The 23,929-nt window shown below is 45.5% G+C and overlaps 2 protein-coding genes across 26 annotated transcripts in view; one reads left to right on the top strand and one right to left on the bottom strand.

The window, feature by feature from the left end:
- LOC124074335 (regulating synaptic membrane exocytosis protein 2-like) overlaps nt 1-13,316 on the top strand; it is a 30,301-nt gene extending 16,985 nt beyond the window's left edge. For 9 of the 25 annotated variants that reach the window (XM_046417139.1, XM_046417138.1, XM_046417140.1 and 6 more), the window contains 21 exons: nt 100-259; nt 1,881-1,949; nt 2,228-2,363; nt 2,890-2,997; nt 3,723-3,773; nt 3,878-3,946; nt 4,112-4,171; nt 4,898-5,065; nt 5,993-6,126; nt 6,473-6,505; nt 7,799-8,440; nt 8,673-8,714; nt 9,604-9,626; nt 9,724-9,815; nt 10,216-10,371; nt 10,525-10,709; nt 11,224-11,359; nt 11,482-11,594; nt 11,695-11,796; nt 12,220-12,359; nt 12,653-13,316. In XM_046417139.1, coding sequence (XP_046273095.1) covers nt 100-259; nt 1,881-1,949; nt 2,228-2,363; nt 2,890-2,997; nt 3,723-3,773; nt 3,878-3,946; nt 4,112-4,171; nt 4,898-5,065; nt 5,993-6,126; nt 6,473-6,505; nt 7,799-8,440; nt 8,673-8,714; nt 9,604-9,626; nt 9,724-9,815; nt 10,216-10,371; nt 10,525-10,709; nt 11,224-11,359; nt 11,482-11,594; nt 11,695-11,796; nt 12,220-12,359; nt 12,653-12,841 — 2,808 coding nt within the window. In that variant the 3' untranslated portion in view covers nt 12,842-13,316. Of the gene's footprint in view, nt 1-99; nt 260-1,880; nt 1,950-2,227; nt 2,364-2,889; nt 2,998-3,722; nt 3,774-3,877; nt 3,947-4,111; nt 4,172-4,897; nt 5,066-5,992; nt 6,127-6,472; nt 6,506-7,798; nt 8,445-8,672; nt 8,715-9,603; nt 9,627-9,723; nt 9,816-10,215; nt 10,372-10,488; nt 10,710-11,223; nt 11,360-11,481; nt 11,595-11,694; nt 11,797-12,219; nt 12,360-12,652 lie in introns of those variants that run through there. The other 16 variants (XM_046417142.1, XM_046417150.1, XM_046417141.1 and 13 more) reach the window with 16 other exon arrangements.
- An 871-nt stretch (nt 13,317-14,187) lies between these two features.
- lrp12 (low density lipoprotein receptor-related protein 12) lies at nt 14,188-23,820 on the bottom strand. Its single transcript, XM_046417186.1, has 11 exons — nt 22,835-23,820; nt 21,798-21,854; nt 21,566-21,701; nt 20,946-21,148; nt 20,350-20,597; nt 19,334-19,483; nt 18,996-19,217; nt 18,630-18,896; nt 17,672-17,874; nt 17,452-17,584; nt 14,188-16,936 (listed from the first exon to the last, which is right to left on the bottom strand). Exons 1-11 carry the CDS (start codon nt 22,899-22,901, stop codon nt 16,004-16,006), a joined length of 2,619 nt encoding a protein of 872 aa, XP_046273142.1. The 5' UTR covers nt 22,902-23,820; the 3' UTR covers nt 14,188-16,003.
- Between the last annotated feature and the right edge of the window lie 109 nt (nt 23,821-23,929).

A 23,929-nucleotide genomic window follows, 5' to 3' on the forward strand; every position in this document is an offset into this window, starting at 1 on the left:
GTCTTCGTACCAAAAATCAACCCATCTGTCTCCAGTAAATATTCTTTAAGTGATTAGGCAGGAAGCTGATTGTCATTGTTTGTTTCTGTCTGTCTGTAGGTTCTGATAGAGTTGGAGTCGGCTCTGTTGGACGATCAGCCTCATTGGTACAAACTGCAGCTTCATGATGTTTCCTCTGTGCCGTTGCCCAACGCCTCCCCCTACCTACAGAGGAGGGGACTGCAGTCTGAGGAGACACTGAGCAGCAGGAGGCTGCAGAGTAAGACACACACTGATAATACACACTGAACACACACTCGCACAACAGTCATGCGTCTTTAGTTCATCATTATGTTTTATTTTTAATTTATTTTGCATTCTTTACCCTTTTTTTCCACAATGCTTTGCCAGACAAAGGTCCTTACTATAACTCAGGTAATAACAGCATGTGAGTGTGTGAGCCTTCATAGCTAATACTAATTCATCTGGCTTTCCCTATGCATTGCTGCTTTACTCATAAATAGGAGGGATGTATGTAAAGCTTCTGCAGACATTTGGTTTTCTAGTACAAGACTAGGCCACACCCCCTGAAAGCCACAGGTGTCAGGTGTTGTTGATGTCTCTCATAAACTGGACTGTTATATAAAGTTTCCATGTTATGCTTTTCTTTATTTGTTTGGGGTGTTATGATGGTTTCAAACTACAAACAGGAATAAACAGGTGATCATGGTCTTTCAAGGGTACCACAACACATTGGGAGGTTTACATGGTTAACTTGGAGTGTTCCATATATGCAAGAATTCATTCTGGATCTTTGGTTGAGGTTCTTAGGGACCTTATAGGGTCTTGAAGTGTTCTGTATGTCCTTAATGGTGCAGATGTGGTCTTTCTGGGAGTTCTAGTGTTTTTCACGTGGGTCATGATTCAGTGTCTTAAGGGCTGCTCAAGTCTTTAATTTGTTTTCAGTGCTGTCCCAGGGTCTTTGGTTTGGGTTTCTTCAGTGGGTCTTGGTGATGACCTTGTCAATGGTCCTATTCTTAATAACAGTTCCATCAATCCTTACAGGGGTTTTGTTGGTCCTTTCAGGTCTTAGGGAGGATCTTGGTTTGGGGAATGGACATTCCAGGATTCCTTCAGTGTCTCAGGGGACCAAATTTCTCAGAGTCCTCAAGAATCCTCAAGAATGTTGCAGGTTTCCTCCAGGGGTTTGCAGTTGACTTCATATTTGTCTCTGGTCTTTGAGAATCTTCCAGCTGTTAATGAACAAGTTCTGAATTTCCTTGAGGGATTCCCTTTTGTACTTGATAGTGTTTTACAGATCCTTGAGGGACTTCAGTTGGTCACAATTAACCCATTAAAGGGTGGATGAAATTCCATGGAGTGATTCCAGAGGATCTTTAAGAGGGGTCCAAAATGTCCTTAATGGTCTCCCATGAGTTCTTCACAGGACCTAAAGGGACTGATAAGGTCCATAGGGGTATTCTAAAATGCTTGAAAGGGGTCTGTTGATCTGTGATGGTGACTGTTTGATCTTAAATGTGTAGAGTCCTTTAGGGTTCCTCAAGGGGGTTCCAGTTATCTCCAGTTCCAGTTTAAGGAATCTGTGCAAGGCACTTGCCACTTCTTCACCGATCTTTTAGAAACTCCAAGGGTCCTAAAGGGATTGTCAGGGTGGTTTCAGTCCTTCCGATGTTTCCTTGAACCTCAAAAAGATTTCAGAGGAGGTTTAGTCTACTGGGGTGAAGCCAGGTGAAAAACTGGAACTGGTTTTCAATGTTCATGAGTAAACTCAGTTGTTTCTTCTTCTGTTCCATTTCTGTGTGTGTCAGATTAGTTGACCTTTGTGTCGAGGATTAAAGAGGAGCTGCTTACAGGCTTAAACACCCTCCCTCTCTCTGCAGGGTCTCAGAGGATCAGTGACAGTGAGTTTTCAGATTACGACTGTGAAGACGGCATCGGGGTGATATCAGGTGAACGTCTTACTGCACTGCAACATGTTAAAGCTCAGTGTTAAAGTCTGGTCAGAGCCAAAGGTGTCAAGTGAAATTCATTCACTCAACAGAACATTAAATCCCCATCTCATAGTGTTCTTGTAATGATCTCCTCACTGTTCCTCATCACAGAAAGGTGTGATGCAGCTGAAATACGATGCAGAGCTCACTGTGATTTAACTGAAATGAACGGACTCTGAAATGTCTCTGCTATTGAATACTGGTCCTGCTGGTTGACTGTCTCTCTGTGTGTCCAGACTATAAACAGAACGGGCGGGACTTTCACAGTTCCACCCTCTCAGTGCCGGAGCAGGTGATGTCCTCCAATCACTGCTCTCGATCCGAAGTGGTCAGGATGAGGTCACGGTCGCCCAGCCAACCGCCTCCACAGAGGTAACCAGCTGTGTGTGTGTGTGTGTGTATTTGTGTGTGCTTGTGTTTTCAGGTTGACTTGAAATGTCTGGCCTGAGTGGAGTGGGATGAGTTCAAATGAAGCTTTAGATCGAGGAGCCTCAATGAGACAAAACAAGATGAAAGCAGAAGAAATGAGATAAAATAACATTTGACTTAGTAATTAGTTGATATGAGATTTACTGGAATGAAACAAAACACAATAGGATGAGATAAAATGATACGCAACACAAAGGTTATAGATGGGATGATATTAAGATGAGATAAAGCCGGAGCATTCTCATAAGATCCCATTTTTGTGTTCTGATGGGAACATTGATTAGTTTGCAGTTTGACTGAAACATTTGAAGCAGCTATTTTCTACTGAAACTCGTTTTTTTCTGAACTAGTGTTGTCATTGTCATGACAGCCAATCAGCTTCCAGAAAGGCCTCACCTTCATTTCACAAAACTCACTGTCACTCTTCTTCACCACTGACCCTCTGACCTCTGACCCCCCTGGTTGCTAGCGGTAACCCTCTGTACCCGCTATACCGGGAGGATGCCGTGCGGCTACTGCGAGGCTCCAAACTGAGCCGGGCGTACTCTGATGCGGGCCAGTACAGCAGCCTGGACAGGTAACTGAGGCAAGATGCAGCATACCTGACATGGGTTACGCGGGCACCAACCAGTCAGTATACAGTCTGAATACATCAATCAGTTAATAGTTCAATAAAAAAAATATATAAGCTATCCAGGATCCAGGATCCTACTGTACTGGCAGTAGTATTTGTCTTTGGTGCTGGTTGTAGTACTAGTGGAACTGCATGTTTTAGTTCTGCTGCTGGTCATGCAGCTTGTTTTAGTACCAGTTGTACTCCTGGAATTTCTGCTTGTTGTGGTACTGGTCATACTAATTGTTACTACAGTCATACTGGTACTGGTACTTCTGCTGGTTGTAGTCCTGGTTTATTTTACAGGATTTGATACTAGTTTCACTACTGATTGCTTGTAGTACATGTTTTAGTACTGTAGTACTAGTTGTAGAATTGAAACCAAAACTGCTAACGTATTTGTAGTAGTCCTGGTCTCAGTATTGGTTGTTATATTAGGGATGCTATTGGTTTAGTGGCAGTTATAGCACCAGTTGTTTTAATACTGGTCATATCACTACTGGTTGTACCACTGATTTTATTCCTGTGTATAATACAGTTTGTAGCATTTTATTTGGTGCTGATTGTGGTCTAGGTTGTACCACTGGTTTTCTACCTGTTGTAGCACTGCTGATGCTAGTTTACTGGTCATTGTACTGGTTGCAGTACTGGTTTGTGTAACTTATGTAACACTTTCTCTGTGTATTTAGGAGATCACTGAGGAGAATGTCTGTTGGCACCTCTCTGGATTCCCACGACAGGTATTGCAAGTGTAGTGGAAAGAACTGCAGTACTGGTAGTTGTACTCAGAGTAGTAGCAGTCATCACATTCTCATCTACATGTGTGTGTTTTTCTGTGTGGAAGATATTTTAACGATGTGAGCCAAACTCCCTGGACAAACCACACAATGAATGGGAGCTGTGAGGACTACAGGTGAGCCCTGGGGCTTGTGGGTAATGTAGTGTTAGAGGATGATGTTGTCTGCTTGTAAGATGACAGTTAGCAGTCAGTGAAGGACAGAGGTTCAGGTGTGTCCCGAGGTCACAGGATGTGGTTATTCATCGTGTTGCAGAGTTCTGATGTTTTTCTGTTCTTCAGTCAGGACTTCATTCCTGACTTCCCTTACGAACCTGATGCCTACGATGAGGAACTTCTGAGGTAAACAGACGGACTTTCGGGCAGTTTGATAGATTGACAGATGTAGATTTAGAAGACATTAGTGAGAGGACGTAGGACTGCACGACTCACTTCCCCCTTCATTTTCCCATCCAAACTAGAGGTCTTGCTTCAATGCAGAGTATGTCAAGTTTAAAGGAATCCAAACTACGACAACAGCATTCACGTGGTATCGCCACTTCAACTGGACTCAGGTGATTAAACACACCTGTAGTAGACACAACAGCTCAAATGGCTTCTCTTCTTCTTTGCAGTTGAAGAAGCTGATCAGCCCTGTGAGTTAAATGATCACATCAGAACTTATTCAGAAAAATGTTTCCATCTCCCTCAAAATATGTTGATGGAAACACAATTTTTGTCACAGAGCAGGTGTGCTTAATCACCTGAGCCCCACTGATTGTGCTGCTTTCAAGACTTCACACTGTGTTGAGGACTTTGAACTTCCCTCATGTCTCTCCCAACATCCCTTGCTGTGTCTGCCCTCTCACTGAGGTTTTATGGGAAACAGTGTAATTTTTCTAATTTTTCTTCTTCTGTGGCGTTTGATTTTGATTCTTCAGTGCCTTAAACTTCCTATTTAATCGCCTTGAATCACCCTCAGCAGGTGCGCCCAGTGGATAGTCGCCACAGAAATGCGACTAACTAACCCCTCCTGCAGGTGACATGGTCGTCGTGGTGACTGTGGTTCACGGTTGTCATGGTGTGCAGGTACAGTCGGCAGATGGACCGGCAGGATTACTACAGTCGCTCTCGGTCTGCTGACCAACGAGCGATGGCAGACCGACAGGTCTACATGCGGTCCCACTCCATTGATCGAGCTGACTCCATCCACCTGAGGTCTGGACGCTCCGCCCCCCCTTCACCTGCCCCAACCAGGTGATCAGCAGTCGACCAATGAGCTGGAATATGCAGTGTTTGCTGAATGCTAAAGCATGATATCTGGTTGAAGGTTGACCATTTCTGTTTTCTTTGAACCCCTCTTCCTGCGTTTCCTGATTGGCTCAGGCCAACATCACACTGCTAAACCACCTGTTGTCTGTTTATATTCTGTTAGTTATAAGTTTGTGGAATTACCTTTATTTTTTTTCTTTGCATGTTTCAAGTTTAACAGTTTTTTATTTCATTTTCTGACTCCCAGGTTTATGTTACATCTTGCTGGTGTTTATTGGTTTGTTTATTGGTTGCTTGGTTGTGTTGCATCCCAAAGCTGCACTGCAGTTCCTGAGCTTCTCAAGAGTTGTTGTTTTCTTCCTGAAAACAGAATTGAAAAAAACAATTTTCCGAATTTAATGTTCCAGTCAAGTTGTGCCTTCCAGACTTCATTCATACAAACTGTACGTGTCAGCTGGAAAGAAGAAAAACAGTGAAAATAAAGTATTAGTGTAAATAAAGCTTGCTTGCGTTTGATATCAGAAGGATCACCTGAAAGTCTTGCTTGACACACAGGTGTGCACTATGATGTCACAGTGGCAGTGACGGGCAGATCGGATGACATTTCACCTGTTGCCTTATGTTGTGATTTTTTTGGCATACCAAGTGTTGTTTATTTAATAACTTGTGCAGTAGGACATCATCTGGTCTCCTGAAGTGTTCCCCAGCTCTCCTAGAAAATTGCTCTCCATTAGCCACTAGCATTTTGTTAGCTAACCTAGTGTAGCATTATCCCAGCTAAAGCACAAAGCTACATGAACAACACTGACCACTACGACCACTTTGACTCCTGACCTTTGACTCTGAGTCCGCTGTCTTACCTTTCTCCTGTCATGTTGGTAGTTTGATTCCTTTGGGTGTTTTTTCTAAAAGGACAAACCCGCGAGGTGGATCAACCCAGACGAGTCCATCAGGAACGCCGGTCTGCAGCCGCCGAGGACGCCAGCTGCCCATTGTCCCACCCAAAGGAGTTCCGGACAGAAGTACGTCTGTTAGTTATCCTTCAGGTGATGCAGCTGCAGACACATTGACCCAAACTGAAAGTGACGAGTACATTTTCAGAGGTGATTCAAAAGAATGTTCTGTGTTTGTCCGGATCGCTCAGAATTGAGGTCTCTCAAAGGAAAAAGTCAGTGTTCTTTAGCAGCATGTGTGATGATTCAGTCTTTCTGAAGTTCAGAAATCAATGATTTGGTTGTTTTTTGGCTTGTGTTCTTCAAAAAGGGACCAAGGGAGGATTTTCAGTCGTTTTGCAGATTGTCAGGATCAATAATATGGATTTCAGTTTGATCTGAATTTATCTGAAGAAGGTGAACTGAAGGTGGTGGCCTAACAGAGGGTTTTCTGTTTCAGATGGAGGAGAACCCTCTGACAGGGTGCAGACAGGTACAGACTGTGTGTAGTTGAGCAACTGAGTGATGTTCACCTGTCCTACAGCTTAGAACTAGAGTGGTTCTGTTTCTTGTAGTACATTTGAAAGGAGAACTTTCTAGTGCCCGCTATAGTTTTTGTCTCGTACTGGTTTGACAACAGGTAGGAAGAGATTTTCTCGTCATATATGGTTCATTCTTGGACATGCTAGGAGATGTAGTCACTCTAGATTGTCCAAGTTTCCTCGGTCTCAGACAGACTCGGTCTGAACAAGTCAAAGTGTTTCTAGCTGTCCTGAATGTCTATCAAGCTATCCATCATTTCCTCCATCCACTCATCTAAGGAGGGGAATCTCTAAGAATGGTGGTAGATAGGGTTTGTTTACCTCTGTGAGCTTGGGAGCTGTGTTGTGGGTCACCTAAGACAAACTGTCTGAGGTGAAAGTCCAGACCACTTTTAAGGAGCTATGAGTTCAGAAAAGCTTTTTGGAGACAGAGCATTCCTCTTGGAGCCAGGCCTGGAAAGCGCATTGCGGACGTGCAAGGGATGCTCTGATCCAATCCCTTCTCTCCCATACAGATTCCAGTGGCTGAAGTCAGACATTTTGTTAACAATGACTGATCCTAAACCTGATCTGTGGAATATATTTATGTAAGGTAATCTGCGATGAGTCAGCATAACTGATAATGTGCCAGACTGTCCCTGAATGGAGGTCACAGTCCAGTGTGACAGACTAGTCGTAATGTGCAACTCAAATATGAGTTCCATCCTGAAACTTTTATCCATACTGAGGGTAGCGCAGCAAGCTGATAGGTGTGCAAATCAGTCAGAAACCCCAGAACTGAAAGAGTCACCCAAAGAGTTTTCAGATCAGATTTCACATGCTTTCATACAACTTAGCAAGGACTTTGAAGCGAACCGAGACCCTCAGACTCAGACAGGATTAGGGTTTCCTGAGAGCTTCGGTTTTTGGTTCTCTGCGGCATCAAAACAAAAAGTCAAAAGGAGACACAGGTGTGTTTCAAGATTGCAATTATGAGAGCAGACAGGTGAGGTGAAAGACCTGAGTTCCACAGGTGTTTCAGGTACCTGTTTATCATGTTGCCTCTTCTTAGATTTTATCTGTTCTTGTTATTTATTTAAAAAATCTGACGACAAGCAGTACTTTAATAACTAAAAACTGAAAACTAGCCATGTGATTGGTTACCTGTTGAAACAGGTCATGTGATCATTGATCACCTCATAGTTTGTCTCTGTTTGCTTTCATTCATCTTTTTCGTTTGTCTAACATTTTTTGCTGTCCATCAGTTTTGGCCACAGCCACCACAGGAGTGCCAACTGCACCTGCTCCTCCCACTCATCATCAGGCCCCGCCCCCTGCACACAAACAAGGCCCACCCCTCATCAACAATCAACTGCCACCTCTTATACGAGTCCAAGGCCCACCTCCTCCTGGAACCACGCAAACCCATCAACCTTCTGTACCTGCACCAACACCTGCATGTGCACCTGCACCTGCACCTCCACCTGCATGTGTACCTGCACCTGCACCAACACCTGCATGTGTACCTGCACCTCCACCTGCATGTGTACCTGCACCTGCACCAACACCTGCATGTGTACCTGCACCTGCACCTCCACCTGCATGTGTACCTGAACCTGTACCTCCACCTCTGCCTGCACCAGCTCCTATCCAAGTCAAAACCCCACCCCCTGCTCCAACATCTGACCAAGCACTGGCCTCAGCTCCTATACCTGCTCCAGCAGTGTCCCAAGCTAAGCACCTTGCTCCAACACCAACTAAAGCCCCACCTCCCGCCACAGCTACTGCTCCACCCCCAACTCCTGTAGTACAATCACAGCTGCCTCCTGAACCCACCCTTTCTCCTGCACCTGTTCCAACACCTGTCCCTACACCTACCCCTGCCCCATCACCTGCACAAACTCCAGGTGTGTACATTACAGGTTTGATGTGTGTGTAAACCAGTCTGTCCAGTCAGTCTAGGCAGTAAATCCAGTAGAAGCAGTGAGCTGGTGACTCTGCAGTGAGATCTGTTTGTGTTTGACAGTTTGTGTCTCTATCATCACTACTTAATATTATTCATTTATTCATTTTACTCATTTCTGTGTTCATCTTTATTACATCACTCTGATGTCACCACATCCCACCTGTCTGGGTCAGAGCCAGACAGACGCTCAGCAACACCTGGAGGGACCCGAAAAGGCAAGTCAGAGTGTCAGGTGGATCTGGTGATGCGTTCAGATGAGCTGTTATTGTCCAGGTTGAAGGTTGAGGTTTTGATGATGAGTACTGGGATTTGACTTGTCCTGTTGGTTTAACTGGTTTGATATCAGAAGGATCACCTGGACAGTTTAGTGTTGCTATATTCTGACCCATCATATCTCTGCCATGATGCAGAGGTCACATGGGAGGACCAGCAGAAGAAAACAGCCAATGGTATGGTACCAACTGTTATCCACATTCACCCCATACAGGTAGCCCCTGTAGAAAGTCCAGTCACGTGACACGTTATTCACCTGAGTTGGTGATGAGACGATTAGAGGAAGTGGCTCGATTAGACTTTAGTCACCTGTCCGTCCTCCTGTTGTTCATCCGTTTGTTCTATCCTGCTTTGGCAATTTGATTCTTGTTGGGTTGATGTTCTTTTGGTTTCCATCGATCATCCATCCATAATGCAAAGGGGAGATCCGACCACTGAGCAGAGAAGGTAGAGATTCTGTTGTTATCTCTTTGATTTATTGTGAATTTAAACTTTGTGTCCAGTTGGACTGAAGTTTCTTTTCATCATGTTCTTCAGTACAGCATGATGTTCATTTTGTAAATTATGCCTCCACTCAGAATAAAATATATATGAAGCATGGATTGACAAGTCACTAGCATTGGTATGTTGTCAATCCCTAGTCAGATCCAATCAGGATGTCCTCGCAATTTCCACCCTCTCATCCAAATATGGTCACTTTTGGCTACAAAAAAAACAGATGGTGGCAGCAGTAACCCTAAACTCAAGGCTTCAAAATGATCAAGATCAAAATCGATTATGACAACTGTGACATCACAGGTTGTAATAAACTCTCCTCTTCTCTCTGTGCAGGTCAGATGAAGGATCAATCAAAGGTGAACAAGATGAATTATGGCACCAATATATTACACAATGAATACATCACCGATAATATCATCCACCTGTTCACCTTTTCTCTGTCTGTGTCTCCAGATGAGAGAAAGTCTGTCTTTTAAATCATCGGACAGTGACGTCAGTGATGTGTCGGCTATGTCCAGCGATGTCCGATCTGTCTCCAGGACCAGGTGAGTCCAGCAACCAACACAGACTGAGGATTTAATCCCACAGAGATTAGAAAATATCATTTTACATTTGTTAGCACTGGCACATATGTAATACACACACAATTAGTTTACATGTGTACTGTCAACACGTGGAGCTCTCACTAACAGAGGTGACCTCTGAAGGGGGTGTCGGGAAAACGTGTGTCCTAGGTAGAAGGTGTTCATCCTGCATGTGACCTCATTTAATGAAAAATGTTGTTGTTGGTTTATGTTGCCGTGTTTTTTTTTAATACCATGTTTTTTCCATGTTTATTTTTGCATGTAGTTTGTTATGTGTGTCAGCACTTTTTCTTTAAGTTAGCCTCATCCTGCATGTTTCTGTTTTCTGCCTGCTGTCCTCTCCTCTCATTGGCTGAAACAGTCAGGTGGAGGCTTTGCAAGGCCAATCAGTGGAGGTGGGGTCGGGGTCGGGGTCAGAGGGAACACAGGACGCAGTGGGGGCGGCAGAGGGCGAAGTCATACTGCAAAAGAGCGAGTCAGTGGAGGAAGGAGAGGAGGAGGAGCCTGAGCCTTCAAAGTAAGGCGACCAATGGGGCGCTCCACACCATTTGTTATAGTAGCAGTAATGACCACGCCCACTTCCTCAGTGTGCTGCTCCCCTCACCACTCTATGTCCCCCTACCCTCCCCCTCAGGTGACTCAAAGATGTGGGTGGTCTTCTCTCCTGCAGGGCAGCGGCAACATCTGGAGCTCCGATCACAAAGTCATCGAGTGTCGGCGGAGAGATTTGTTCACTGGGGAGAAACGACGATGACGATGATGATAAAAAGCGACGCTCGAGCTTTGGAGCGAAGATGATGGGAATGGTCGGACTGGGAAAGAAGAGTCAGAGCGCCTCCCAGCTCAACCCAGAGGGTCAGTCTCAGTTCAGTCTGTGGCCAAAACAAAATCCAAAACCACAATGGTTTGAAATCCACAGACGGTGTCCCACAGGGATCAGTATTAGGCCCCCTAACATTTACTCTCTATAATGTGCTGCGGAGACGACCAGCTGTCACGAGTCAAGTCTCACATTGGTCAGCCATAAAGACGGATGCTGACTGAATCTCAGAGCAGACAAAGCTTTGTAGACTCGTCCTTGAGGGACAGGAGAGACCCAGTTTGCTGGGAACCACTATGTTCAATGAATGACTCAGTCAGCCAGGCTTGATCTGTGTAGTGTTTTTCACACGAGAACAGTGTGAATTGTTCTGAATTCACTTTGAGTGGTCTAAGTGGGATGAGTTTGACAGGTAGAATCATCACCTCAGCTGTGATTGGTTGCCGACTGTCTGTTTTTTTTGGCTCTTATTTGAACTGAATGATATCTTCTGCCTCTTGCCTGGAGCTAAGTTACCAGTATTTGTGTTCAAATGTTCTGTCCACCCAGAGGAGGAGAAGAAGAAGAAGGTGGTGCGACTTCCTGTCCAGAGGAGCGTAGAAACCGGTTTAGCCGTTGAGTTTAAAGCTCGTTTCACGCGACAACCGAGCCGTGACCCGGATGCCGAGGATCCCAAACCTGGAGCGTAAGAGATAAACTTTTTTATGTTTTCTGTTTTTCTTCCACCTACAGTCCAACATCTTTGATCATTTGTTTTGTGATGTTTGTTTCCTCTCTGCGATGATAAACTCGTCTCTGGATGTTCAGTTTGATTTTTCCAGGAGTGAAGCTGGCGTCAGACAGACAGTTCACTGGATTTCTGGAGGGTTTGGGTCCTGCACAGCTGGCTGGACGGCAGACACTGGCCACGCCCCCTATGGGTAATGACCAATCAGAACTGTATTTATACTTTCTTTAATACTCACATCATTATTGATATTTTTGATTTCTACTTGTCCTGATTGGCTGTTTGGTGCTCAGGTGACATCCAGATTGGGATGGTGTATCGGAAGGAGCGTCTGGACGTGGAGGTGATCCGAGCCCGGGGGCTTGTGGGAAAACAAGGCAACAAGAACACGCCAGGTAGAAAAGCTACACACTGATACACACTGTCACACTGTACTGATACTGCACTCCACAGTAAGTGGCTGACTGACTGCAGTACAAACAGTTTCTGACATATAATCCTACACACAAGTTAACCTTTAAATCAATTTATTTGTTAGATTTGATTATTAAATGCAATGCATAGTTTATTTTGTAGAACAAAGCATATCACTTGTTTGTATTGCTGTTAAAATATAATACACTGTAGTGTTTACAGGATCAGTTAATGTACACATTAAGAAGCTGCTGAAGACAAAAATCACACATTAAATGAAATCAGGCAGACAAGAAGTTAATGTGCTGCTGAAGTTTTTAAACAAAGTGGTTTCAACTGTTCAGACTGCAGCTGATTTGTGTGTGTGTGTGTGTGTGTGTGTGTGTGTGTGTGTGTGTGTGTAGCTGCGTATGTGAAGGTGTATCTGATGGATAACGGGAAGTGTGTGTTGAAGAGAAGAACTCGTCTGGCGAGGAAAACACTCGACCCTCTTTATCAACAACAACTGCAGTTTGAAGAAAACCCAGAAGGAAAAGTACTACAGGTAATACACAAACTTCATGTACACGTCTGCAGCAGATTCAGACGTTTATCTGTTTCATGACGTCTGGTCATAAATATGGAACCTGAAAATGGTTTACCTGACGGTGTCACATGGTCGTCCTCAGCACATGAGTTGGCTTACACTGAACACCTGAAGGACACGTGATCATGTAAACAAACTCACCTGCCATCCAGACTTCTGTCTTCATTGCTTAACTTTAGTTGTCTGTCTGCCGACTGTCTCAATCTGAAGCCTGAGCCTGTCTGTCTCTCTGCCCGTCTGTCTCTCTGCAGATCATCGTATGGGGAGACTACGGTCGAATGGATCATAAATCCTTTATGGGCGCTGCTCAGATCCTGTTGGATGATCTGGACCTTTCCAACATGGTGATTGGCTGGTTTAAACTGTTTCCTGCCACCTCATTGGTGGACCCCGCTTTGGCTCCGCTAACCAATAAGGAGACCGAGGGCAGCAAGTCGTAGCGTCAGGGCGCTCAGCCAACAGTATTGCCATAGCAATGGGTCAGGAGGGAACACGTTGCTGGGTGGAGCCTACAAAAACGATCCTCCCATGGTCCTCCTCTGCTGCTGCATGATGACATCACAAGGATGATGTAATACTGTCAGCTTGATGTCACTGGGAGGAAGAATGAAGGCTCCGCCACCTGAAGCTCAAACAGGAAATGACTCTCCCAATGAGGGAGGAGCAGTGCAGCAAAAGATGCTGGGAAAACAAAGGAGAGGCCATGTGACCTCAAGCTACCAGCCAATCAGAGCAAGTCCTCAGGAGTCATGTGACTGTTGGAGACATGTCCAGAACACTGATGAGTTTCCATGGAGACACAGGAACATGGCTGTCCGGTCCTTTATGTTTTTGCATGGAACAGTAGAATGTAAATAAAAAACTGTTGAACATGAGAACTTGAAAACTTGAAAATAAAGAGATTCTCAACACTCAGTGATTCTCTCTGAAAATGTGTTCTAGACAACCGGACTCTTGGTCCAGTATGGTCCAGACACTCACACACTCACACCTCGGGCCAATGTAGAACAGCCAGTTAACCTGATGTGAACCCGGATAAAACCCACACAGGAACATGCTAACTCCACACAAAAGACTCAGACCGGGATTTGAACCTGGAACCCTCCTGCTATACCACCCTGCCGCCCAAGATTTTACCAGGTTGTCCAGATATCATTCATATGAACCTTTATGGTTTTTCTGTTGTTGCGAAAATGACTCTGATTCTGGTGGTTCTGTAAAGGTTCTGTGGTATCACGGACAACATTCTAGGGTTGTATAGTTCCAGTTAGTCCACATGTATTGAACTAATACATGACAACTCAGCTGATTTATACTGAAGTTTATAATTCACTAAATAAACTCATTTTTAAGTTTGAATGTTTGAACTCTGGACCTTATTTCTAGTCAGTTTATTGTAACAAATCTAAGACAAACTACACAAAAATATTTTTTATTTACCAAATCAGGTAACTGAACATAGTAATAGTTTTAATTCAACAGGATGTAAAGGAAAAGGTTGCAGTGATACCACTTTACACAAACTTATTCTGGTCCTCCTTACTTTGACAGACTCAGACTGGTAGTTTTATTCTTTTGTTAATATCTCGTGATTAAAACTAAAAGTAGGGAGGAAAAAAACTCACCCCGATGAAGCATCTTTCTGGAGGTCTGCAGCCTCTGTTTGAGTCTTCAGCCTGACCAGCAGGGGGCGCCATATCCCCTCACTTCCTCTTCTGTTGCTTTCAACAGGAACCTCAGTGCACACTCGATTTTTTGGATGCAGTAACCTGAGACAAAGTCAGACTGAACAGACTGAAACATGAACCTTTAATCTTTAGTGCAGTTTAACAGTTTTTGTTTTTTCTTTTTCTTACTTTACAGACTCAAAGAAAAATCACCAAACAATCTGAATCATGCAGGTCAGAAACAACACAACAACAAATTAACACAATAAGAATGATAACAATAATAACCACAGTCATATTAATAATAATAATAATAATAAATATACACAGTCACACTCTCACAAGGTCAGCTGAGATCTGAGTACCAAAAACACAAAATTATAAATCCAGACGGGTCAGTTTGAATGGCTTCAGTTTGAGGAGGAGTAAACCAGGAGGACTCAGTTTGTGTGTTTTCTCACAAAATCGGAGATAAAACGGATGAAATCCTGAACCTTCAAGTTAGATACACACTGAACCGAACCTTCAGCCTATCTGGGTCCAGACCTTCAGTCCTCTGCAGTCTGGATCTTTGAGTCCTTTATGTTAAAAATGTGTAAACACGACTTGGGACCTTTGACCTTTCAAATGCGCAACAAGCGATTTAAGCTGCTCTTACATGTTTAGCTTTCTCTTCACAGATGGATCTTGGATGTTCTTGCAGAAGGCTCAGGCCTAGAAGCTTTTCTGTAACAGGAACTTTTCTGTGTTTTAGAACAAAACATTCTAGAAATTTCCCTTTAGAACCAGTCAGACACCCAAATGGAAATCTGAGGGTCACATGACCTGAGGAGGCGGCCCAGCTAGCGTTAACATCAATCCTTGGCTAACTACTGTCGACTGACTGGTTTTCATTTTTATAAAACATGAGGACTGAAAATTTGTGCTTCATTTTCAGTGTGAACAAACCCAACGTGTGACAGGAAGGTAAATAACTTGAGACAAGCAAGAAGATATTTTACGAGCTGATGATCACACGTCTTATGAACACGTGGTCACCGCGGCTGCTGACCAGCCACACTTTATGAAGCTGATGAGTCAATAATCATGGGAGCATCACTATGCGTGTCAAACAAACAATAGGAGTGACAAATGGGTAGAGGAAGTGTGGTGTGCAACATGAAATTCTGTATGTAATAAACATACACTGCAGTGAAGGTAAGAAGTGCTCCATATCTCACAGTTAGTCTGTACTCAGAAGTTTGTTAGTTTTACAGTGCAGCACTTTCAGTACCTCCCCTAGTCATGTGACCCTTGCATCAGACTAGGAGGCCAACATGTCCAAGATGCAGAGGCAGAGAATGTTCCTGGATCAGGGTTTAATGTTCTCATCAACCAAGAGCCACCACGTTGTTCTATCAGGACACAGATTACAGTTGTACCAACGAGAAAGAAGTTCAGCATGTCGTACCGAGCAGGAGGAGGCGAGTGTTTTAACGGACAGATCAGGGGAACAACTGGGGAGAGTTTTCAGAGTCGTACCAACATCAGGATCCAATTGGTGATTTCGCTTGCCCTGGCCCTTAATTGGTCTGCTCATCTCCAACATCACTAAAAGCTAACCATTACTGCAGCTAACATGCTAACAGGTATTCAATCATCCTGTGTTAAAGTCCGGTTAAAGTGTTAACATTAAGGCTGGCTGTTACCAAGTCTTATCTGTTAGCCTGTTTGCTAATTGTAGTCCAGTGTGAAATGTTAGCGTGTTGGCTAGCTGTCTGAGGTCCTGGGTCAGAGTAGTGTTAGTGGAGTTAGCCAGTTGGCATGTTAGCTAACTGTCGGAATACAAAAGGGTCGTATTAGCTGGATTACCTGTGTCAGTTAGCATTTTAGCTACCTGTAGGTGTTGGGTCAGGGTATTATTAGTATTAACCAGCGAGTTAGTCAGTTAGCATGTTAGCAGAGCAGCAGCAGCTCGTCGTCGCTGCTCTCCGGCTTGCCTGTGGCCTCCAGACAGGTATCGGGAATCTGAGCCGTGTGGACCATCCCGCAGTGTTCACAGGGGCCGTCCCGCCCTCCTCGACAACCGTTTCCATGGTGATGGCGAGAGGCATGGCCTGTGGTGGAGGAAGGGTGTGGCTCCAGCAGCGGCTGTCGGACATCACTCACCGAGGAGGAGGAGTCAGAGTCAGAGACGGGGATCAAGAGCTCCACGTCTTCATCTTCTTCTCTGCTTCTTCGCTCCGCAGCCTCAGTCCCACTTCTTCCTGTCTCCAGTTGGCGAAGCGGACTGTGATTGATCCAGGTCTGGTCCTGCTGGTTCTGGGTGGCTCTGGTCAGGTTTCTAGCAAGACGATGGAGGTTCTGGGCCAGTCGCTGCAGAGCAGAGGTGGGTGGAGCGTGGCGCTCTGAGGTATTAGTGTGACATCTGGGTTCTGGGCTGGATGTTACCACAGCAACCGGGCTAGCAGGAGGTGGGGCCTCTCTGGTCCTATCACAACCTCTATCGCGCCCAGGTGTCAAAGAGGTCGCTGATGTCGACACGGATACCACTGCCTCCACAGCGCTGGATGGGGGGGTTTTCTGGGGTAGGGGGGTAACAGATCCGCCCACTGCGCCCACGCCACGGTCCCTCCCTCGCTCGCCCTCTGTGTCTGTGTCATCTGAGTCCGGAGACAGCAGATCTGAACCAGAACTCCCAGTGCTCCCAGTGCCAGCACTGTCCTCCAGGTCAGCAGAGACCAGGGCCAAAGAACCAGACCGCCGGGACCGTGAGAGGGTGAAGAGACGGCGCCACAGGTTGTTATGACGTCCAGAGGAGGGGAGTCTAAGGGAGGTAAAGCCGAGCTGAGAGCGGACTGCCAGACGGAGGTTTTCCAGGACGGACGCCTGAGGACACAGAGTTGAATTAAAGGGATTTTTAAGGGAAGGAGACTTTATTTACAGATTGCTCATTAAGGAAATTACGTCTCTGTGAAGCTTCGATCCTACGACGAGCTTCTGTTTCAACAAAGAATCAAAAGCAGCCGACTGTAGGACATATTTATCTTACGGCTGTTTAACAGCTATAATGAAACTACAGCACTGTGGCCTATTTCACCCTCAGCTGTGCATAAACTACAGGTTAGATCTTTTAAAATGCAATGTGTACCTAATCATTATCATATCTGATCGACTGCTGACTGCTTGGCAGAAAAGTGAAAATTTAAACATCTCCACTTCAAATTCCTTCTTATACGATCACAAGCTCTAACAACTATTTAAAGCTCAGGGACCCTGATGTGACAGTGAAGAGACATCACAAAAGACAAAGAGACGAGTCAAGTCTGAAAATGCAGAGGTGGGTCAGCTTGCTGAAAGGTATGACTAACTGGATGGAGAGGTGGGCTTCTGTGTATGTGTACCTGACTCCCAGAGCACACTGGGAAATCCTCCACAGGTGGGATCAGTCCCTGGGCAATCAGCTGACCGTATGAGGGCGGGGCTTCCCTCCTCAGTAGTTCTGCCTCCACTCTGGACAGCTGGGTCTCAAAGGACCTGAAACAACATCACGCAGCTTGTAAAGAAGAGAACAACGACCAATCTGAGGCTGCAGGGATGACACAGACGTCGGCCTGTCCTCACCTGCGTTCAAACATGCGCAGTGAGTAGAGTTTGCAGGTGCAGCCGAGGGCGATGACCAACAGGAGGCCGCAGATGAGGCTGCCGATGACAGCGGCGGTAATGACTCTGGTGGGAACGATGACGGGACAGCTCTCCTCGTCGCTGCCGTCACCACAGTCGTCCTGAGCGTCGCACACCCACGATTCAAACACACAGCGGTTGTTCTGCAGGGAGGTCAGAGGTCACACTTAACCACAAGTTTATTTTCCATCAAGAGAGCCAATAAAAACATGAAAAGGTCAAAGCTGTCATACCGACATTAAAGGTGTGTTGACCGATTCAGTACGAGCACTCAGTGCCAGAAAACATTCCCCCTTACTTAGCTGTAGCCTTGGAGTGATTTAAATGATTTTTTCCCTTAACTAAGATGACCCAGTAATGACAAGAAGGCAGCAGAACATCCTTTCATTCATGTGATGCAGACCTGCTGACTGAATATGGAAAACAGGTTTTAATACTTAAAAAGTTACCGGAGCCTGGATGGACTGCCGGTGATAATGGGTACATTCTTATACAATCATAATCGATCAGTGAGGTCATATTTATCCAACTTGCTCTCACTGACTCAGAAGAAGAAGAAAAAGAAAAAGAAGTGCTGTATGCTGCTGTTCTCATGACGTCAAAGTGCTGCACCGGGACAGAAACCACAGCACAGACTAAAGGGACACACATGCCGTCGCCTCAGGGACGTTTTCACACTTTCAGAGGACAACATGGCTGTAATTTTCAACACGATTTTCCACAAGAGTTCAGAGAGGATAGAAAACAAGTTTTACCACATCAAATCTTCTTAGAGCTGTGGAATATTAAACCCTGTGCATAAAAATGTGAAAACGTTGTCTATTTGAGGATATTTAATTTGATAAGCAACTCATGACGTTATGCATTCTGATGTTTAGCAGCGGACGGGTTTCGGTACCTTGCAATGGAAGTTTCCCGGCTGGCAGAAGAAGCAGTTTTTCTCATCAGAACCATTGGGGCAGCGGTTCTGGTAGTTGCAGCGGTCCGATCGGGGGTAACACGCTCCGTTTCTGGAGCATGGGAACTCGTCCTCCTGACACGAGGAACAGTTGAGCTCGTCCCGACCGTTGGGGCAATGCCAGTATCCATCGCAGCGCTGCTGCTCAGTGTAACAGCCCCAGTTCCCCCCACAGGGAACCTCCCATGGCAGACAGAACCCGTCCACCTGAGGGACACAGAGGCAGAGATCCACAGGAACAAGTTACACAGAACCTGTACATCTTAAAAACACAGAGGCACAAGTGTAAAACAAAGTCAAACACACCTGGTAGGTGACGTTGAACCCTCTGGCAGCGTTGATCTTGTCTGCGTAGAAGTGAACTCGGAGCTGACCAGACGATGAAACCACAGCAACAGGCGCCCTGGAGTCAAACGCTGTCAGCACCCTGAGGAGACGGCGAGGGTTCTCCTCCAGGCCGTCATAGACCTTAACGTAGTCGCCATAACCTGTGCCATCAAGTTTAAAGTCTGTAAACCTCAGGATGACCTGCAGGAGGAGACATGAGAGGAAAGAGGGGGAGATCACCGACAGTTCAGAGAGGAACTGAAGGGAATTTAATCTTCTGCAACATCTTTTGTTCTGTGTTGGAGGTCAGAGGCTACCTTCCTGTGGTCTCCAGTGTCGATCAGCCAGGTACAATTGCTTCCTGGAGGGTAAAAGTCAGGGTAGTTTGGAGAGCTGAAAGAGCCATAGAAGTTCCTCAACCATTCTCCACATGTAGGAACATCACAGTCAATCTCATCACCAAGGTCCTGCAAAAAGAAAAGACAAACACAAAAACACATTCAACACATACAGCATGTTTGGGATTAGCCCAGGGAGGGGAACTGATGAGCTGGACTGAGGATAGTGTCGCGAAGCGGTCGGAACCTTTAGGAACTACTGAACACATGGGAGAGTAGGAGGACGACGAGCTGGAGGACGTTTCTCTGAAGGAGGGCAGTGAGGCGGTCAAAGGCTCAGAAACAGGAAGCGGACCAGCCATTTACTTCTGTGGGGATATCGGGAAGGTCATGGATTCCACATGTGTTTTATGGACTTTGTTCGTGATCCTTTGGGTGTCTTGTGGGGTCAGTGCAGGACTCTGGCTACAGGAGGTGTTCTGAGCTCCCTGGTCATTCACTGTGAGAGCTCTCAGGGGTGTTCTGTTTGTGAACATTTCAAACATTCACGTACAAATGCTGTCCCACAGCAGGCTACAACGCTGAAAAGCATCTCTCACGTTATGAAACTGAAGACATAAAATAAAAAAAATGACAAAAATACCGATTTAAGTAGTCCCACCTTGGTTATACTTCAACATTCAAAGCCCCCAATATTTATGTCTCGCATTGCACTAAGTGATATCTGATATCTGAAGTGTCTCAGACGAGTTTTCAGCTCGTCTTATCCACAGCTGATTTCGAGCTTCAGTGTTGCACTGGACCGACTCTCACACCATCAGCTTCTTGTGCTGACAGCCTTTTGTTCTGGTTTTATACCAACATGCGGGCCCATCTCACATTCCACATCTACACAACCTGCTGATGAATCGCTGCAGCAACACAAACGTCAGTCTCTCACGAGCTTCGTCTGAGCTGATAAGGCTCAGTCTGTGATGCTGTAGCTACATTGTTACCTGGCAGTCGATGCTGCCGTCGCAGCGCAGGCTGTGCGGCAGGCAGGTGTAGATTCGGGTGTAGCGGGACAGGCAGGGGAACTGATTCAGGCTGCAGGGCTGGAAGGAGAACGGCGAGTCCACACACAGCTCCTCATCTGAATTGTCACCACACTCGTCCATGGAGTTACAGCGCCACCAGTCTGGGATGCACTTCCCATTGGAGCAGTGGAACTGGTCCACATCACAGCTGGACGCCTCTGGCTTACCTGCAACAATAGGACATTAGTGATCGATAAGAGCCGGCTTGTAAATGTGATGATGTGTTCTGGCCTCTTTCTGCTATCCTTCAGAATCTTCCACTTCAGTCCCTTCAGGCTTCATGAATCAGCCGGGAGGACTTAAATCAGTCTCTCGTCCACACATGTGCCAGCGTCGTGTGATCCGTAAACAACCGTTACATAACAGCAAGAGGAGCTGCCAATGCGGATGATCAAAGGCAGAAGCAGGACACACAGGTTGTCAGTTCAAATTCCTGCTGCACTGAGAAACCTGTCGACCATCTGAGCTTCAACAGTACAGCTTCAGAGACCTGCAGACCTACAGGTTGTCCTCACCACTGATGTAGGACAGTCTGAAACCCTTCCCCGTGAGACTGTCATCAGAGTGGAAGTGGATCCAGACGTGGTCCTGGGAGGAGACGTAGGGTGGTGGTAGGGAGGAACCACAGACCCGCAGTCCATCCAGGCTTCTGTAGCTGCTGATGGACATCCAGTCCAAGGAGCAGCGATGGGAGCCCTGGAGATCAAAGTCCTGGAAACTACAGCAGGAGAGAAGAGGAAATGATTTGAGACACAAGAACTCCGTTTTCTGTCCTGGTTCTGACTTATTCTCTGACAGAGTGTGAACCGGTTCAGTTTTGGCACTGATATTGAACCTTCTGAAATGTCACCAGCCCTCTTTAATGATTACTTATTAGATTAGAGTCAAATTTATTGTGGGTCCAAAGAGTACAGTTACTGAACCGATACAACTCCTGCGTTGTCATGACAGCGTGAGACTGGGGTTACCTCTACAGAGCCATTGGAAGCACACAAACAAATAGGAAATATTTTCATTTTTATTCAGACTGAAGCGGACGCAGTGTGAGGACACGAACATATACGTCTTCAGAACAACTTCCTGTGTCAAACAGTTAGCTCTGGTGCTGTCACCATGGAAACAGGCTGTTTGTCACCTGATGGTGATGGTGTCTCCTGGTCGGGCTCTGATGTTCCAGCTGCAGTTCAGTTTGGCTGGATACTGAAAGGGCCATCCGGGGCTGGTGATGACGCCGCTGGATGCCCGCAGGAGCTCTGCCACGTCACCACAGGCTAAACAGACAGACGGGCTGTTAGACTGACACTGCTGATGTTTAACTCATCCAGGTGCTTGTGTTTGATGTGACAGCAGTGTGGCTGTGACCTCACCGTTAGAAATCCCTGACACGTAGACGTTGTCATTCCTCTGAGTCACAGCAATGCATCCTGGGAAACACACATACAGTTAACAGGAAGGTGATAACAGAAGCACTGCTATTACTGCTCGAACTGAAACAACGTGGACAAACACGAGTCATCGGTAAAGACGCACAGATAACAACATGTGCTGTGATTTTTTATGAATAAGGACGAGTCCACAAGCCTAATTAAAAGTACATAATTCAGTTGGTTCACCACCTCAACTGCCTAACGTCCTGAGGGAAGTCATTGTTGTGTCACTCAATAATTCAAAAGGAGTCTGAGCTGTGCAGTCACATCCTGTTCAGGATAAACTACACACTCATTGTGTTTACCTCAGTCAGATGGTTAAAGTCTGCTGTCTGCATTAAAAAAGCACTGAAACCACAAACAGGCTACCAGCTCTCTCACGCACGTCCATGAAGAGCTCAGCTGACTCGAAATCAGTCATTTACCATTTTGAGAGTCAACATGTTTAAATAACTTAATGTGTCAACAAGCTGGAACTGTGATCATTTAATCTGGAGGTTGCCGATTTGACCAGCTTTGATGATAAACTGTGACCTTCAAGTCTTTTTTCAAACAGAAAGAACAAAACTTTTTTTCAGTTAACATTTCACTACCCGTCCTTGAGTAAACCAAAGAGGACATAAAGATGTGAAGACTCCACCTTGGACTCTAATCAAGAAATAAATTAGCTGATTAATCATTAAATCAGGGGTTAACAGACAAATTAACTGAAGTTCATCTAATATAAACAACACAACCATATCAACAATACAGAAAATGTAACTGAAACCAAAATGTTTAAGTATAAATTTGGGGCACATTTCTACTTGAAGACTTTGAAGATTTTTTCTTCTGTGAAGACCCTCAGAACAGGAAGAGAAGTCACCCTACAGGGCGTGATGTCAAAGCACAGGTTTTTTCGTTTTTAATTCCTCACACCTTTAATGAAAAGCATCATTATAGCCTGGTAACAGCTGTTCCTCATTCAGTGAACTTACCTGGCAGAATGAGCAGGTAGACGATGCATGCCGAGCAGCTCTGCCTGCAGCCTGATCTGAGGGCCATGGTAACCCTTATGTCTCCAACAGCTGAAAGTTATTTTGATGCTGATGATGAGTGTCACTGCACACCTGGATGAGCTGGCAGCTATATATCATCACAAATCAAATAAAACACTGGAGTCTGTCTGGAGGCAGGTCACAGCAGCCAAAGACTGACCTCAGCTCTGTAGTGCTCAATTATCTGTTAGCTTAGCATCTGCTACACCCAAAGACCTGAAAATAATGCAGATCAGCGGGGTGTTGTATCTATGTCTACTCTAATATACCTGCAAACTAAGCTTACAGTCAGAGCTACCTGCTCTCACATGATAAACCGTCTCCTTCTGATGGAAACAAAGACCTCAGACCGCCATTAGCTCCGGATAACAGCTAACGTTAACTGTTAGCTCAATAGTACCAAAAGATTAAACAGACATTTCACCACTGTAACAACCTCTGCTGCCTCAATACAACCATACATCACGGAAACAACCCGGGATATATTTTAAAATGGGGCCACACCACTACAACGGCAGCCAGCTAACGTTAACTGAACAATATAAGCTACGGCTATTTCTACTGACATAAATAAACCAGAGGCTAACGGCTAACCAGTCTCCTCCAGCTGAGCCCGGCTAAGGGGACTAACATCAATAATACTGGATGATTAGCTGATACATGTTAATGGAGCTAAGCGGCTAGCTAGCTTGTCCTTCCCCACAACGAGGGCAGAAAGAACTGAACAGGACAGTTAACCCGGGTTAATCGGAGCTAACCCGAGCTAACTAACATAACTAAGCAGATGTCAGCAATGCGAGCGTCGCTCCGTCTGTCGGTCTGGCGACATCTTCACAGTTGGGGTTAGCTGCTAGCTGTTAGCTTTAGCGTCGAACAACAACAGTACGCAAGCGGCAGCTGTGTGCGTGCGTGTGTGTGTGTGTGTGTGTGTGTGTTGATGTGGGTAAGCCCCGCCCCTCCGTGTGTGTGACGTAATGAATCCATCCGTCTTATCCTCTGATATAACAATTACACTCACAAATCCCCTCTGAAACG

This window comes from Scatophagus argus, chromosome 17 (genome assembly GCF_020382885.2).
Source record: "Scatophagus argus isolate fScaArg1 chromosome 17, fScaArg1.pri, whole genome shotgun sequence".
Lineage (NCBI taxonomy): Eukaryota > Metazoa > Chordata > Actinopteri > Scatophagidae > Scatophagus > Scatophagus argus.